Source organism: Heterodontus francisci, chromosome 44, assembly GCF_036365525.1.
Source record: "Heterodontus francisci isolate sHetFra1 chromosome 44, sHetFra1.hap1, whole genome shotgun sequence".
Taxonomy (NCBI): domain Eukaryota; kingdom Metazoa; phylum Chordata; class Chondrichthyes; order Heterodontiformes; family Heterodontidae; genus Heterodontus; species Heterodontus francisci.
Window position 1 is genome coordinate 27,358,726 of NC_090414.1, and position 17,073 is coordinate 27,375,798.

Consider the following 17,073-nt stretch of genomic DNA (forward strand, 5'->3'; position numbering starts at 1 on the left):
CAGTTAGTTTAACATCTAACACAGGAAAAATGTTAGAAGCTATTATGAAAGATGTTCTAGCAGGGCATTTAGAAAAATCTAAGGTAATCAAGCAGAGTCAACATGGTTTTGTGAAAGGGAAATCATGTTTAACCAATTTATTGGAGTTCTTTGAGGGAGTTACATGTGCTGTGGATAAAGGGGAACCAGTGGATGTATTGTACTTAGATTTCCAGAAGGCATTTAATAAGGTGCCACATCAAAGGTTATTGCAGAAAATAAAAACTCATGGTGTAGGGGGTAACATATTGGCATGGATAGAAGATTGGCTAGCCAACAGGAAACAGAGAGTAGGCATAAATGGGTAATTTTATGGTTGGCAAGATGTAACGAGTGGTGTGTCACTGGGATCTGTACTGGGGCCTCAACTTTTACCATTTATATAAATGACTTAGATGAAGGGACTGAAGGTATGGTTGCTAAATTTGCTGATGACACAAAGATAGATAGGAAAATAAGTTGTGAAGAGGACATAAGGAGGCTACAAAGGGATATAGATAGGTTAAGTGAGTGGGCAAAGACCTGGCAAATGGAGTATAATGTGGGAAAATGAAATTGTCCATTTTGGCAGGAAGGATAAAAAAGAAGCATATTATCTAAATGGTGAGAGATTGCAGAGCTCTGAGATGCAGAGGGATCTGGGTGTCCGAGTGCATGAATCACAAAAGGTTAGTATGCAGGTACAGCAAGTAATTAGGAAAGCTAATAGAATGTTATAGTTTATCGCGAGGGGAATTAAATACAAAGGTAGGGAGGTTAGGCTTCAGCTATACAGGGCATTGGTGAGACCACATCTGGAGTACTGTGTACAGTACTGGTCTCCTTATTAAAGAAGGATGTAAATGTGTTAGAAGCAGTTCAGAGAAGGTTTACTAGAATAATACCTGGAATGGACGGGCTGTCTTATGAGGAAAGATTGGACAGGCTAGGCTTGTATCTGATGTAATTTAGAAGAGTAAGAGGTCACTTGACTGAAACATATAAGATCCTGAGGGGTCTTGACTGGGTGGATGTGGAAAGGATGTTTCCCCTTTTGGGAGAATCTAGAACTAGGGGTCACTGTTTAAAAATAAGGGGTCGCCCATTTAAGACAGAGATGAGGAGAAATTTTTTCTCTCAGAGGATCGTGAGTCTTTGGAATTCTCTTCCTCAAAAGGCGGTGGAAGCAGAGTCTTTGAATATTTTTAAGGCAGAGGTAGATAGATTCTCGATAAGCAAAGGGTGGAAGGTTATCGGGGGTAGGTGGAAATGTGGAGTAATCAGTTCAGCCATGAACTTATTGAGTGGCGGAGCAGGCTTGAGTGGCCGAGTGGCCTACTCCTGCTCCTAATTCGTATGTAACTGCTTCAATGCCTTAACTGATTCATGAAAAGCAGGGAGGATTCAGGCCCAGACTCTTGTCAGTCAGTCTCATTACAGCCCTGCCGAATGTCACCAGTTATTGTGTGGGGGGGGAGGTGGGTTTTGGCGGAAGGAAAATTTGGCCTTTGTCAAGTTGAGGGGTCCCTGGGAGAGTGTCAGTATTTACAGGGGGTCCCAGGGAATGTGTCGGTATTTACAGGGGGTCCCCGGGGAGAGTGTCAGTATTTACAGGGGGTCCCCGGGAATGTGTCGGTGTTTACAGGGGTTCCCCGGGAGTGTGTCGGTGTTTACAGGGGTTCCCCGGGAGTGTGTCGGTGTTTACGGAGGTTCCCCGGGAATGTGTCGGTGTTTACAGGGGTTCCCCGGGAATGTGTCGGTGTTTACAGGGGGTCCCAGGGAGTGTGTCAGTGTTTACAGGGGGTCCCCGGGAATGTGTCGGTATTTACAGGGGGTCCCCGGGGAGAGTGTCAGTGTTTACAGGGGGTCCCCGGGAATGTGTCGGTATTTACAGGGGGTCCCCGGGAATGTGTCGGTATTTACAGGGGGTCCCCGGGAATGTGTCAGTATTTACAGGGGGTCCCCGGGAATGTGTCGGTATTTACAGGGGGTCCCCGGGAATGTGTCGGTATTTACAGGGGGTCCCCGGGAGTGTGTCGGTGTTTACAGGGGTTCCCCGGGAATGTGTCGGTGTTTACAGGGGGTCCCAGGGAGTGTGTTAGTGTTTACAGGGGGTCCCCGGGAGTGTGTCAGTATTTACAGGGGGTCCCCGGGAGTGTGCCAGTATTTCCAGGGGGTCCCCGGGAATGTGTCGGTGTTTACAGGGGGTCCCAGGGAGTGTGTCTTTGTTTACAGGGGGTCCCAGGGAGTGTCTTTGTTTACAGGGGGTCCCAGGGAGTGTGTCTTTGTTTACAGGGGGTCCCCGGGAGTGTGTCTTTGTTTACAGGGGGTCCCCGGGAGTGTGTCGGTGTTTACAGGGGGTCCCCGGGAATGTGTCGGTGTTTACAGGGGGTCCCAGGGAGTGTGTCTTTGTTTACAGGGGGTCCCCGGGAGTGTGTCGGTGTTTACAGGGGGTCCCCGGGAATGTGTCGGTGTTTACAGGGGGTCCCAGGGAATGTGTCGGTGTTTACAGGGGGTTCCCGGGAGTGTGTCGGTGTTTACAGGGGTTCCCAGGGAATGTGTCAGTGTTTACAGGGGTTCCCAGGGAGTGTGTCGGTGTTTACAGGGGGTCCCCGGGAGTGTGTCTTTGTTTACAGGGGGTCCCCGGGAGTGTGTCGGTGTTTACAGGGGGTCCCCGGGAGTGTGTCGGTGTTTACAAGGGGTCCCCGGGAGTGTGTCGGTGTTTACAGGGGGTCCCCGGGAGTGTGTCGGTGTTTACAGGGGGTCCCCGGGAGTGTGTCGGTGTTTACAGGGGGTCCCTGGGAGTGTGTCGGTGTTTACAGGGGGTCCCAGGAAATGTGTCGGTGTTTACAGGGGGTCCCCGGGAGTGTGTCAGTAATTACAGGGGGTCCCCGGGAATGTGTCGGTGTTTACAGGGGTTCCCAGGGAGTGTGTCGGTGTTTACAGGGGGTCTCCGGGAATGTGTCGGTGTTTACAGGGGTTCCCAGGGAGTGTGTCGGTGTTTACAGGGGTTCCCAGGGAATGTGTCGGTGTTTACAGGGGTTCCCAGGGAATGTGTCGGTGTTTACAGGGGTTCCCAGGGAGTGTGTCGGTGTTTACAGGGGGTCCCCGGGAATGTGTCGGTGTTTACAGGGGGTCCCCGGGAGTGTGTTGGTGTTTACAGGGTTCCCCGGGAGTGTGTCGGTGTTTACAGGGGGTCCCCAGGAATGTGTCGGTGTTTACAGGGGGTCCCAGGGAATGTGTCGGTGTTTACAGGGGTTCCCCGGGAATGTGTCGGTGTTTACAGGGGGTCCCAGGGAATGTGTCGGTGTTTACAGGGGGTCCCCGGGAGTGTGTCGGTGTTTACAGGGGGTCCCCGGGAGTGTGTCGGTGTTTACAGGGGGTCCCCGGGAGTGTGTCGGTGTTTACAGGGGGTCCCCGGGAGTGTGTCAGTGTTTACAGGGGGTCCCCGGGAGTGTGTCGGTGTTTACAGGGGGTCCCAGGGAATGTGTCGGTGTTTACAGGGGGTCCCCGGGAGTGTGTCGGTGTTTCCAGGGGGTCCTCGCTGCTCACCAAAGTTTGAAAGTCATTGCTCGAGCATGTGTTGATCAGGTGATAGCGGTAGCGGTATTGAGCAAGTATGATCGGGTATCTGCTGTCCCGCTGTTGACGGGGTATCTGCCGTTGACGGGGTGTCTGCCGTCCCGCGGTTGACGGGGTGTCTGCCGTCCCGCGGTTGACGGGGTGTCTGCCGGCCCGCCGTTGACGGGGTATCTGCCGTTGACGGGGTGTCTGCCGTCCCGCGGTTGACGGGGTGTCTGCCGTCCCGCGGTTGACGGGGTATCTGCCGTTGACGGGGTGTCTGCCGTCCCGCGGTTGACGGGGTGTCTGCCGTCCCGCGGTTGACGGGGTGTCTGCCGTCCCGCGGTTGACGGGGTGTCTGCCGTCCCGCGGTTGACGGGGTGTCTGCCGTCCCGCCGTTGACGGGGTGTCTGCCGTCCCGCCGTTGACGGGGTATCTGCCGTTGACGGGGGTGTCTGCCGTCCCGCGGTTGACGGGGTGTCTGCCGTCCCGCCGTTGACGGGGTGTCTGCCGTCCCGCCGTTGACGGGGTGTCTGCCGTCCCGCCGTTGACGGGGTGTCTGCCGTCCCGCCGTTGACGGGGTGTCTGCCGTCCCGCCGTTGACGGGGTGTCTGCCGTCCCGCCGTTGACGGGGTGTCTGCCGTCCCGCCGTTGACGGGGTGTCTGCCGTCCCGCCGTTGACGGGGTGTCTGCCGTCCCGCCGTTGACGGGGTGTCGGCCGTCCCGCCGTTGACGGGGTGTCGGCCGTCCCGATTATTGACTGGGTATCGGCCGTAGGTGTATTGATCGGGTATCGGCTGTTGCGGTTATCAATTGGGTATTGGCTGTCATGCTATTGATGGGGATCGGTTGTCGTGGTATTGATGGGGTGTCGGTTGTCGTGGTATTGATGGGGTGTCGGTTGTCGTGGTATTGATGGGGTGTCGGTTGTCGTGGTATTGATGGGGATCGGTTGTCGTGGTATTGATGGGGATCGGTTGTCGTGGTATTGATGGGGATCGGTTGTCGTGGTATTGATGGGGTGTCGGTTGTCGTGGTATTGGGGTGTCGGTTGTCGTGGTATTGATGGGGATCGGTTGTCGTGGTATTGATGGGGATCGGTTGTCGTGGTATTGATGGGGATCGGTTGTCGTGGTATTGATGGGGTGTCGGTTGTCGTGGTATTGATGGGGTGTCGGTTGTCGTGGTATTGGGGTGTCGGTTGTCGCTGTATTGATGGGGATCGGTTGTCGTGGTATTGATGGGGTGTCGGTTGTCGTGGTATTGATGGGGTGTCGGTTGTCGTGGTATTGATGGGGATCGGTTGTCGTGGTATTGATGGGGTGTCGGTTGTCGTGGTATTGATGGGGATCGGTTGTCGTGGTATTGATGGGGATCGGTTGTCGCGGTATTGATGGGGATCGGTTGTCGCTGTATTGATGGGGATCGGTTGTCGTGGTATTGATGGGGTGTCGGTTGTCGTGGTATTGATGGGGATCGGTTGTCGTGGTATTGATGGGGATCGGTTGTCGTGGTATTGATGGGGTGTCGGTTGTCGTGGTATTGGGGTGTCGGTTGTCGTGGTATTGGGGTGTCGGTTGTCGTGGTATTGATGGGGATCGGTTGTCGTGGTATTGATGGGGATCGGTTGTCGTGGTATTGATGGGGTGTCGGTTGTCGTGGTATTGATGGGGTGTCGGTTGTCGTGGTATTGGGGTGTCGGTTGTCGTGGTATTGATGGGGTGTCGGTTGTCGTGGTATTGATGGGGTGTCGGTTGTCGTGGTATTGATGGGGATCGGTTGTCGTGGTATTGATGGGGATCGGTTGTCGTGGTATTGATGGGGATCGGTTGTCGTGGTATTGATGGGGATCGGTTGTCGTGGTATTGGGGTGTCGGTTGTCGTGGTATTGATGGGGATCGGTTGTCGTGGTATTGATGGGGATCGGTTGTCGCGGTATTGATGGGGATCGGTTGTCGTGGTATTGATGGGGATCGGTTGTCGTGGTATTGATGGGGTGTCGGTTGTCGTGGTATTGATGGGGTGTCGGTTGTCGTGGTATTGATGGGGTGTCGGTTGTCGTGGTATTGATGGGGTGTTGGTTGTCGTGGTATTGATGGGGATCGGTTGTCGTGGTATTGATGGGGTGTCGGTTGTCGTGGTATTGGGGTGTCGGTTGTCGTGGTAATGATGGGGATCGGTTGTCGTGGTATTGATGGGGATCGGTTGTCGTGGTATTGATGGGGTGTCGGTTGTCGTGGTATTGATGGGGTGTCGGTTGTCGTGGTATTGATGGGGTGTCGGTTGTCGTGGTATTGATGGGGATCGGTTGTCGTGGTATTGATGGGGATCGGTTGTCGTGGTATTGATGGGGATCGGTTGTCGTGGTATTGATGGGGTGTCGGTTGTCGTGGTATTGGGGTGTCGGTTGTCGTGGTATTGATGGGGATCGGTTGTCGTGGTATTGATGGGGATCGGTTGTCGTGGTATTGATGGGGATCGGTTGTCGTGGTATTGATGGGGATCGGTTGTCGTGGTATTGATGGGGTGTCGGTTGTCGTGGTATTGATGGGGTGTCGGTTGTCGTGGTATTGATGGGGATCGGTTGTCGTGGTATTGATGGGGTGTCGGTTGTCGTGGTATTGATGGGGTGTCGGTTGTCGTGGTATTGATGGGGTGTCGGTTGTCGTGGTATTGATGGGGATCGGTTGTCGTGGTATTGATGGGGTGTCGGTTGTCGTGGTATTGATGGGGATCGGTTGTCGTGGTATTGATGGGGATCGGTTGTCGTGGTATTGATGGGGATCGGTTGTCGTGGTATTGATGGGGATCGGTTGTCGTGGTATTGATGGGGATCGGTTGTCGTGGTATTGATGGGGTGTCGGTTGTCGTGGTATTGATGGGGATCGGTTGTCGTGGTATTGATGGGGATCGGTTGTCGTGGTATTGATGGGGATCGGTTGTCGTGGTATTGATGGGGATCGGTTGTCGTGGTATTGATGGGGTGTCGGTTGTCGTGGTATTGGGGTGTCGGTTGTCGTGGTATTGGGGTGTCGGTTGTCGTGGTATTGGGGTGTCGGTTGTCGTGGTATTGATGGGGTGTCGGTTGTCGTGGTATTGATGGGGTGTCGGTTGTCGTGGTATTGATGGGGTGTCGGTTGTCGTGGTATTGATGGGGTGTCGGTTGTCGTGGTATTGATGGGGTGTCGGTTGTCGTGGTATTGATGGGGTGTCGGTTGTCGTGGTATTGATGGGGATCGGTTGTCGTGGTATTGGGGTGTCGGTTGTCGTGGTATTGATGGGGTGTCGGTTGTCGTGGTATTGATGGGGTGTCGGTTGTCGTGGTATTGATGGGGTGTCGGTTGTCGTGGTATTGATGGGGTGTCGGTTGTCGTGGTATTGATGGGGTGTCGGTTGTCGTGGTATTGATGGGGTGTCGGTTGTCGTGGTATTGATGGGGTGTCGGTTGTCGTGGTATTGATGGGGTGTCGGTTGTCGTGGTATTGATGGGGTGTCGGTTGTCGTGGTATTGATGGGGTGTCGGTTGTCGTGGTATTGATGGGGATCGGTTGTCGTGGTATTGATGGGGTGTCGGTTGTCGTGGTATTGGGGTGTCGGTTGTCGTGGTATTGATGGGGTGTCGGTTGTCGTGGTATTGATGGGGTGTCGGTTGTCGTGGTATTGATGGGGTGTCGGTTGTCGTGGTATTGATGGGGTGTCGGTTGTCGTGGTATTGATGGGGTGTCGGTTGTCGTGGTATTGATGGGGTGTCGGTTGTCGTGGTATTGATGGGGATCGGTTGTCGTGGTATTGATGGGGTGTCGGTTGTCGTGGTATTGGGGTGTCGGTTGTCGTGGTAATGATGGGGATCGGTTGTCGTGGTATTGATGGGGATCGGTTGTCGTGGTATTGATGGGGATCGGTTGTCGTGGTATTGATGGGGATCGGTTGTCGTGGTATTGATGGGGATCGGTTGTCGTGGTATTGATGGGGATCGGTTGTCGTGGTATTGATGGGGATCGGTTGTCGTGGTATTGATGGGGATCGGTTGTCGTGGTATTGATGGGGTGTCGGTTGTCGTGGTATTGGGGTGTCGGTTGTCGTGGTATTGGGGTGTCGGTTGTCGTGGTATTGATGGGGATCGGTTGTCGTGGTATTGATGGGGATCGGTTGTCGTGGTATTGATGGGGATCGGTTGTCGTGGTATTGATGGGGATCGGTTGTCGTGGTATTGATGGGGTGTCGGTTGTCGTGGTATTGATGGGGTGTCGGTTGTCGTGGTATTGATGGGGATCGGTTGTCGTGGTATTGATGGGGATCGGTTGTCGTGGTATTGATGGGGATCGGTTGTCGTGGTATTGATGGGGATCGGTTGTCGTGGTATTGATGGGGATCGGTTGTCGTGGTATTGATGGGGATCGGTTGTCGTGGTATTGGGGTGTCGGTTGTCGTGGTATTGATGGGGTGTCGGTTGTCGTGGTATTGGGGTGTCGGTTGTCGTGGTATTGATGGGGATCGGTTGTCGTGGTATTGATGGGGATCGGTTGTCGTGGTATTGATGGGGTGTCGGTTGTCGTGGTATTGATGGGGATCGGTTGTCGTGGTATTGATGGGGTGTCGGTTGTCGTGGTATTGATGGGGATCGGTTGTCGTGGTATTGATGGGGATCGGTTGTCGTGGTATTGATGGGGATCGGTTGTCGTGGTATTGATGGGGATCGGTTGTCGTGGTATTGATGGGGTGTCGGTTGTCGTGGTATTGGGGTGTCGGTTGTCGTGGTATTGATGGCGATCGGTTGTCGTGGTATTGATGGGGATCGGTTGTCGTGGTATTGATGGGGTGTCGGTTGTCGTGGTATTGATGGGGTGTCGGTTGTCGTGGTATTGGGGTGTCGGTTGACGTGGTATTGATGGGGTGTCGGTTGTCGTGGTATTGATGGGGTGTCGGTTGTCGTGGTATTGATGGGGATCGGTTGTCGTGGTATTGATGGGGATCGGTTGTCGTGGTATTGATGGGGATCGGTTGTCGTGGTATTGATGGGGATCGGTTGTCGTGGTATTGATGGGGTGTCGGTTGTCGTGGTATTGGGGTGTCGGTTGTCGTGGTATTGATGGGGATCGGTTGTCGCGGTATTGATGGGGATCGGTTGTCGCGGTATTGATGGGGTGTCGGTTGTCGCGGTATTGATGGGGTGTCGGTTGTCGCGGTATTGATGGGGTGTCGGTTGTCGCGGTATTGATGGGGTGTCGGTTGTCGCGGTATTGATGGGGTGTCGGTTGTCGCGGTATTGATGGGGTGTCGGTTGTCGCGGTATTGATGGGGTGTCGGTTGTCGTGGTATTGATGGGGTGTCGGTTGTCGTGGTATTGATGGGGATCGGTTGTCGTGGTATTGATGGGGATCGGTTGTCGTGGTATTGATGGGGTGTCGGTTGTCGTGGTATTGGGGTGTCGGTTGTCGTGGTATTGATGGGGATCGGTTGTCGCGGTATTGATGGGGATCGGTTGTCGCGGTATTGATGGGGTGTCGGTTGTCGTGGTATTGGGGTGTCGGTTGTCGTGGTATTGATGGCGATCGGTTGTCGTGGTATTGATGGGGATCGGTTGTCGTGGTATTGATGGGGTGTCGGTTGTCGTGGTATTGATGGGGTGTCGGTTGTCGTGGTATTGGGGTGTCGGTTGACGTGGTATTGATGGGGTGTCGGTTGTCGTGGTATTGATGGGGTGTCGGTTGTCGTGGTATTGATGGGGATCGGTTGTCGTGGTATTGATGGGGATCGGTTGTCGTGGTATTGATGGGGATCGGTTGTCGTGGTATTGATGGGGATCGGTTGTCGTGGTATTGATGGGGTGTCGGTTGTCGTGGTATTGGGGTGTCGGTTGTCGTGGTATTGATGGGGATCGGTTGTCGCGGTATTGATGGGGATCGGTTGTCGCGGTATTGATGGGGTGTCGGTTGTCGCGGTATTGATGGGGTGTCGGTTGTCGCGGTATTGATGGGGTGTCGGTTGTCGCGGTATTGATGGGGTGTCGGTTGTCGCGGTATTGATGGGGTGTCGGTTGTCGCGGTATTGATGGGGTGTCGGTTGTCGCGGTATTGATGGGGTGTCGGTTGTCGTGGTATTGATGGGGTGTCGGTTGTCGTGGTATTGATGGGGATCGGTTGTCGTGGTATTGATGGGGATCGGTTGTCGTGGTATTGATGGGGTGTCGGTTGTCGTGGTATTGGGGTGTCGGTTGTCGTGGTATTGATGGGGATCGGTTGTCGCGGTATTGATGGGGATCGGTTGTCGCGGTATTGATGGGGTGTCGGTTGTCGCGGTATTGATGGGGTGTCGGTTGTCGCGGTATTGATGGGGTGTCGGTTGTCGCGGTATTGATGGGGTGTCGGTTGTCGCGGTATTGATGGGGTGTCGGTTGTCGCGGTATTGATGGGGTGTCGGTTGTCGCGGTATTGATGGGGTGTCGGTTGTCGTGGTATTGATGGGGTGTCGGTTGTCGCGGTATTGATGGGGTGTCGGTTGTCGCGGTATTGATGGGGTGTCGGTTGTCGTGGTATTGATGGGGATCGGTTGTCGTGGTATTGATGGGGTGTCGGTTGTCGTGGTATTGGGGTGTCGGTTGTCGTGGTATTGATGGGGATCGGTTGTCGTGGTATTGATGGGGATCGGTTGTCGTGGTATTGATGGGGATCGGTTGTCGTGGTATTGATCGGGATCGGTTGTCGTGGTATTGATGGGGATCGGTTGTCGTGGTATTGATGGGGTGTCGGTTGTCGTGGTATTGATGGGGTGTCGGTTGTCGTGGTATTGGGGTGTCGGTTGTCGTGGTATTGATGGGGTGTCGGTTGTCGTGGTATTGATGGGGTGTCGGTTGTCGTGGTATTGATGGGGTGTCGGTTGTCGTGGTATTGATGGGGATCGGTTGTCGTGGTATTGATGGGGATCGGTTGTCGTGGTATTGATGGGGTGTCGGTTGTCGTGGTATTGATGGGGATCGGTTGTCGTGGTATTGGGGTGTCGGTTGTCGTGGTATTGATGGGGTGTCGGTTGTCGTGGTATTGATGGGGTGTCGGTTGTCGTGGTATTGATGGGGTGTCGGTTGTCGTGGTATTGATGGGGATCGGTTGTCGTGGTATTGGGGTGTCGGTTGTCGTGGTATTGATGGGGTGTCGGTTGTCGTGGTATTGGGGTGTCGGTTGTCGTGGTATTGATGGGGATCGGTTGTCGTGGTATTGATGGGGATCGGTTGTCGTGGTATTGATGGGGATCGGTTGTCGTGGTATTGATGGGGATCGGTTGTCGTGGTATTGATGGGGATCGGTTGTCGTGGTATTGATGGGGATCGGTTGTCGTGGTATTGATGGGGATCGGTTGTCGTGGTATTGATGGGGATCGGTTGTCGTGGTATTGATGGGGATCGGTTGTCGTGGTATTGATGGGGTGTCGGTTGTCGCGGTATTGATGGGGATCGGTTGTCGTGGTATTGATGGGGATCGGTTGTCGTGGTATTGATGGGGTGTCGGTTGTCGTGGTATTGATGGGGTGTCGGTTGTCGTGGTATTGATGGGGTGTCGGTTGTCGTGGTATTGATGGGGTGTCGGTTGTCGTGGTATTGATGGGGTGTCGGTTGTCGTGGTATTGATGGGGTGTCGGTTGTCGTGGTATTGATGGGGATCGGTTGTCGTGGTATTGATGGGGATCGGTTGTCGTGGTATTGATGGGGATCGGTTGTCGTGGTATTGATGGGGTGTCGGTTGTCGTGGTATTGATGGGGTGTCGGTTGTCGTGGTATTGGGGTGTCGGTTGTCGTGGTATTGATGGGGTGTCGGTTGTCGTGGTATTGATGGGGTGTCGGTTGTCGTGGTATTGATGGGGTGTCGGTTGTCGTGGTATTGATGGGGTGTCGGTTGTCGTGGTATTGGGGTGTCGGTTGTCGTGGTATTGATGGGGATCGGTTGTCGTGGTATTGATCGGGATCGGTTGTCGTGGTATTGATGGGGATCGGTTGTCGCGGTATTGATGGGGATCGGTTGTCGCGGTATTGATGGGGATCGGTTGTCGTGGTATTGATGGGGATCGGTTGTCGTGGTATTGATGGGGATCGGTTGTCGTGGTATTGATGGGGTGTCGGTTGTCGTGGTATTGATGGGGTGTCGGTTGTCATGGTATTGATGGGGTGTCGGTTGTCGTGGTATTGATGGGGTGTCGGTTGTCGTGGTATTGATGGGGATCGGTTGTCGTGGTATTGATGGGGATCGGTTGTCGTGGTATTGATGGGGTGTCGGTTGTCGTGGTATTGATGGGGTGTCGGTTGTCGTGGTATTGATGGGGTGTCGGTTGTCGTGGTATTGATCTGGTATTGACGTGTTTCCTGTGTCTTACCTCTGATTTCTTCTTTAAATTCCAGTTAATTCTGATTCAAAATGGGGGCATTTTTGGACCGTCCGAAAACCGAGAAGCAGAATGATCATGGTGAAGGGAATGGGATCCGCTATGGGCTGTGCAGTATGCAGGGGTGGCGTGTGGAAATGGAAGATGCACACACCGCAATGCCGGAGTTACTTGACAAGCTGAAAAACTGGTCCTTCTTCGCCATTTATGATGGACACGCAGGGTCAGGAGTGGCCAAATATTGTGCCAAGAACCTCCTCCAGCACATAACCAGCAATCAGGAGTTCAAAGGTGGGTTTCCCACTGGAGTGAACATGTTCTCCCTCCCTCTGGGTTTAGAAAACATGCTGGCCCATTCCATACTTCTGTATCATGCACGTACCAGGGACCGAGCTTGGGATCTTCCTAGTCTGTATGACTCAGACACGATGGCTTCACCCTTGAACCATGGCTCTCTGTGTTCAGTCCAGGTCTGAACTTTAAGCTTAGTCCTTTGTAAAGAAATGATTCTGCAATAACCAATTCAGTTCCCTCTTGTTCAGTCACAGCAAAATTGACCTTCAGACCCTTGCTGACCTCCCAATGTTGACCCTCCATTTGAAAACTGCAACTTGCCCAGGTTTCTACTGCACATATTCCGCCCTTTCGCTGACCCTCCATTCGGCCCCTCGCTGACCCTGCTCTGCACTGGGAATATCGGCTTGGATTTTGTGCTCATTTCTCAGGAGTGGGGCTTGGGTTCTTTGATTTGGAGGCGAATGAGATATTCATATAGCCAAGGCAGGCAGCTAAATGCCGAGAGCGAGGCTTGAACCCCATAACCTCCTGAGACGAGGGCCTGTTAATTTAAGCCAAGCTGACCCTTTGCCGCAGCATCATAAGGGCTGCAGCAGCTTGTGCCTTGTCCCTGTCAGTTGACACATGGATCATTGGGGTGCCTTAAAGCAATGCCAGAAAAGGTCAGACAGGCAGGTGGTGAGGGTGGAATTAGAACCTTGGTGATGCAACTTTGCTAAACTGCATACAATTACCTTTTTGGTTTGCAAAGGGATGGTGGAAGGTGGGAGTGATTCTCAGGCTGCGGTGGAGAGTGTGAAACGCGCCATCAGGAACGGCTTCCTGAACATTGATGAGCACATGAGGAACGACTCGGAACTGGGGAACAACGATATGGACCGCAGTGGGTCCACCGCTGTGGCCCTTCTGGTCTCACCGACACACGTGTACTTCATAAACTGCGGAGACTCACGGGGGGTCCTGCAGAGGGGCCGCTCTGTCCATTTCTCCACAGTGGACCACAAGCCCTGCAACCCCCGCGAGAAGGAGAGGATCCAGAATGCAGGGGGCAGCGTGATGATCCAGAGGGTTAATGGTTCGCTCGCCGTCTCCCGGGCGCTCGGAGATTACGACTACAAGTGCGTGGATGGGAAAGGCCCCACGGAGCAGCTGGTCTCTCCGGAGCCAGAGGTCATGGTGATCGAGCGGTCCCAGGAGGACGAATTTGTCATCCTGGCCTGTGATGGTATTTGGGATGTAATGAGCAATGAGGAACTGTGCGCCTTTGTCCGATCCAGACTCGAACTCTCTGACGATTTGGAGAAGATTTGCAACCTGGTGGCAGACACCTGCCTTTACAAGGTAAGGGTGAGAGGACAGCCCCTACACTCCGCACACACGCCTCCCTACCCAGACGCACTGTCACTAATCATATCGCTGGAGGTGGACCGGGAGCATCCCGAGGGTCACCACCTCCTCCACACTCATTCTGACCCAGACCGGATTCAAGTGCAGCACAGTCACCAGCGTGTGTAGGGTCAGCTCAGATCAGGCTTCAGCACGAACCATTCTTCTGGACCTACTCCTCACTGAAGACTGGTCTGTGCTCGAGAGAGAATTCAGGGGAGGGATGGAGGCACCCAGCACCTACACTGAGGCCCAATAAGGCAACCCAGACTTCTGCCAGAGCCTGTGTCCTCAATGAACTCGACACTTCCCACTGGGGTTGCGGGTCCCCCACACACTGACTCTCACTGGGGTACGGGTCCCACACACACTGACTCTTGCGAGGGTACGGGTTCCACACACACTGACTCCCACTGGGGTTGCGGGTCCCCCACACACTGACTCCCACTGGGGTTGCGGGTCCCACACACACTGACTCTCACTGGGGTACTGGTTCCACACACACTGACTCTCACTGGGGTACGGGTCCCACACACACTGACTCTCACTGGGGTACGGGTCCCCCACACACTGACTCTCACTGGGGTACGGGTCCCCCACACACTGACTCTCACTGGGGTACGGGTCCCACACACACTGACTCTCACTGGGGTACGGGTCCCCCACACACTGACTCTCACTGGGGTACGGGTCCCCCACACACTGACTCTCACTGGGGTACGGGTCCCACACACACTGACTCTCACTGGGGTACGGGTCCCCCACACACTGACTCTCACTGGGGTACGGGTCCCCCACACACTGACTCTCACTGGGGTACGGGTCCCAAAAACACTGACTCTCACTGGGGTACGGGTCCCCCACACACTGACTCTCACTGGGGTACGGGTCCCCCACACATTGACTCTCACTGGGGTACGGGTCCCACACACACTGACTCTCGCTAGGGTACGGGTTCACACACACTGACTCTCGCTGGGGTACGGGTCCCACACATACTGATTCTCACTGGGGTACGGGTCCCACACACAGTGACTCTCACTGGGGTACAGGTCCCACACACAGTGACTCTCACTGGGGTACGGGTCCCACACACAGTGACTCTCACTGGGGTACGGGTCCCACACACTCTGACTCTCACTGGGGTACGGGTCCCCCACACACTGACTCTCACTGGGGTACGGGTCCCACACACACTGACTCTCACTGGGGTACGGGTCCCACACACACTGACTCTCACTGGGGTACGGGTCCCACACACACTGACTCTCACTGGGGTACGGGTCCCACACACACTGACTCTCACTGGGGTACGGGTCCCACACACACTGACTCACACTGGGGTACGGGTCCCACACACACTGACTCCCACTGGGGTACGGGTCCCACACACACTGACTCCCACTGGGGTACGGGTCCCACACACACTGACTCCCACTGGGGTACGGGTCCCACACACACTGACTCCCACTGGGTGTGGGACAGGGTGGGGCTGGTGGGAACAATTGAGCTTGGACAGGGAGAATAAAGGGAATAATCATAGAATGGTTACAACACAGAAGGAGGCCATTCGGCCCATCGTGTCTGTGCTGGCTCTCTGAAGGAGCAATTCACCTAGCCCCTTCTCCCTGTAACCCTGCACATTCTTCATTTTCAGATAACAATCTAATTCCCTATTGAAAACCTCAATTGAACCTGCCTCCACCACACTCTCAGACACTGCATTCCAGATCCTGAACACTCACTGAACCTGCCTCCACCACACTCTGAGACAGTGCATTCCAGATCCTAAACACTCACTGAACCTGCCTCCACCACACTCTCAGACAGTGCATTCCAGATCCTAAACACTCACTGAACCTGCCTCCACCACACTCTCAGACAGTGCATTCCAGATCCTAAACACTCACTGAACCTGCCTCCACCACACTCTCAGACAGTGCATTCCAGATCCTAAACACTCACTGAACCTGCCTCCACCACACTCTCAGACAGTGCATTCCAGATCCTAAACACTCACTGAACCTGCCTCCACCACACTCTCAGACAGTGCATTCCAGATCCTAAACACTCACTGAACCTGCCTCCACCACACTCTCAGACAGTGCATTCCAGATCCTAAACACTCACTGAACCTGCCTCCACCACACTCTGAGACAGTGCATTCCAGATCCTAAACACTCACTGAACCTGCCTCCACCACACTCTCAGACAGTGCATTCCAGATCCTAAACACTCACTGAACCTGCCTCCACCACACTCTCAGACAGTGCATTCCAGATCCTAAACACTCACTGAACCTGCCTCCACCACACTCTCAGACAGTGCATTCCAGATCCTAAACACTCACTGAACCTGCCTCCACCACAGTCTCAGACAGTGCATTCCAGATCCTAAACACTCACTGAACCTGCCTCCACCACACTCTCAGACAGTGCATTCCAGATCCTAAACACTCACTGAACCTGCCTCCACCGCACTCTCAGACAGTGCATTCCAGATCCTAAACACTCACTGAACCTGCCTCCACCACACTCTCAGACACTGCATTCCAGATCCTAAACACTCACTGAACCTGCCTCCACCACACTCTCAGACAGTGCATTCCAGATCCTAAACACTCACTGAACCTGCCTCCACCACACTCTCAGACAGTGCATTCCAGATCCTAAACACTCACTGAACCTGCCTCCACCGCACTCTCAGACAGTGCATTCCAGATCCTAAACACTCACTGAACCTGCCTCCACCACACTCTCAGACAGTGCATTCCAGATCCTAAACACTCACTGAACCTGCCTCCACCGCACTCTCAGACAGTGCATTCCAGATCCTAAACACTCACTGAACCTGCCTCCACCACACTCTCAGACAGTGCATTCCAGATCCTAAACACTCACTGAACCTGCCTCCACCACACTCTCAGACAGTGCATTCCAGATCCTAAACACTCACTGAACCTGCCTCCACCACACTCTCAGACAGTGCATTCCAGATCCTAAACACACACTGAACCTGCCTCCACCACACTCTCAGACAGTGCATTCCAGATCCTAAACACTCACTGAACCTGCCTCCACCACACTCTCAGACAGTGCATTCCAGATCCTAAACACACACTGAACCTGCCTCCACCACACTCTCAGACAGTGCATTCCAGATCCTAAACACTCACTGAACCTGCCTCCACCACACTCTCAGACAGTGCATTCCAGATCCTAAACACTCACTGAACCTGCCTCCACCACACTCTCAGACAGTGCATTCCAGATCCTAAACACTCACTGAACCTGCCTCCACCACACTCTCAGACAGTGCATTCCAGATCCTAAACACTCACTGAACCTGCCTCCACCTCACTCTCAGACAGTGCATTCCAGATCCTAAACACACACTGAACCTGCCTCCACCACACTCTCAGACAGTGCATTCCAGATCCTA

At 54.0% G+C, this 17,073-nt stretch overlaps 1 protein-coding gene across 2 annotated transcripts in view; it reads left to right on the top strand.

The window, feature by feature from the left end:
* LOC137355927 (protein phosphatase 1B-like) overlaps positions 1-17,073 on the top strand; it is a 52,703-nt gene that overhangs the window by 22,397 nt on the left and 13,233 nt on the right. For both annotated transcript variants that reach the window (XM_068021595.1, XM_068021594.1), the window contains exons 2-3: positions 11,966-12,240; positions 12,998-13,587. In XM_068021595.1, the coding sequence (XP_067877696.1) occupies positions 11,982-12,240; positions 12,998-13,587 (849 nt within the window). In that variant the 5' untranslated portion in view covers positions 11,966-11,981. The remainder of the gene's footprint in view (positions 1-11,965; positions 12,241-12,997; positions 13,588-17,073) is intronic.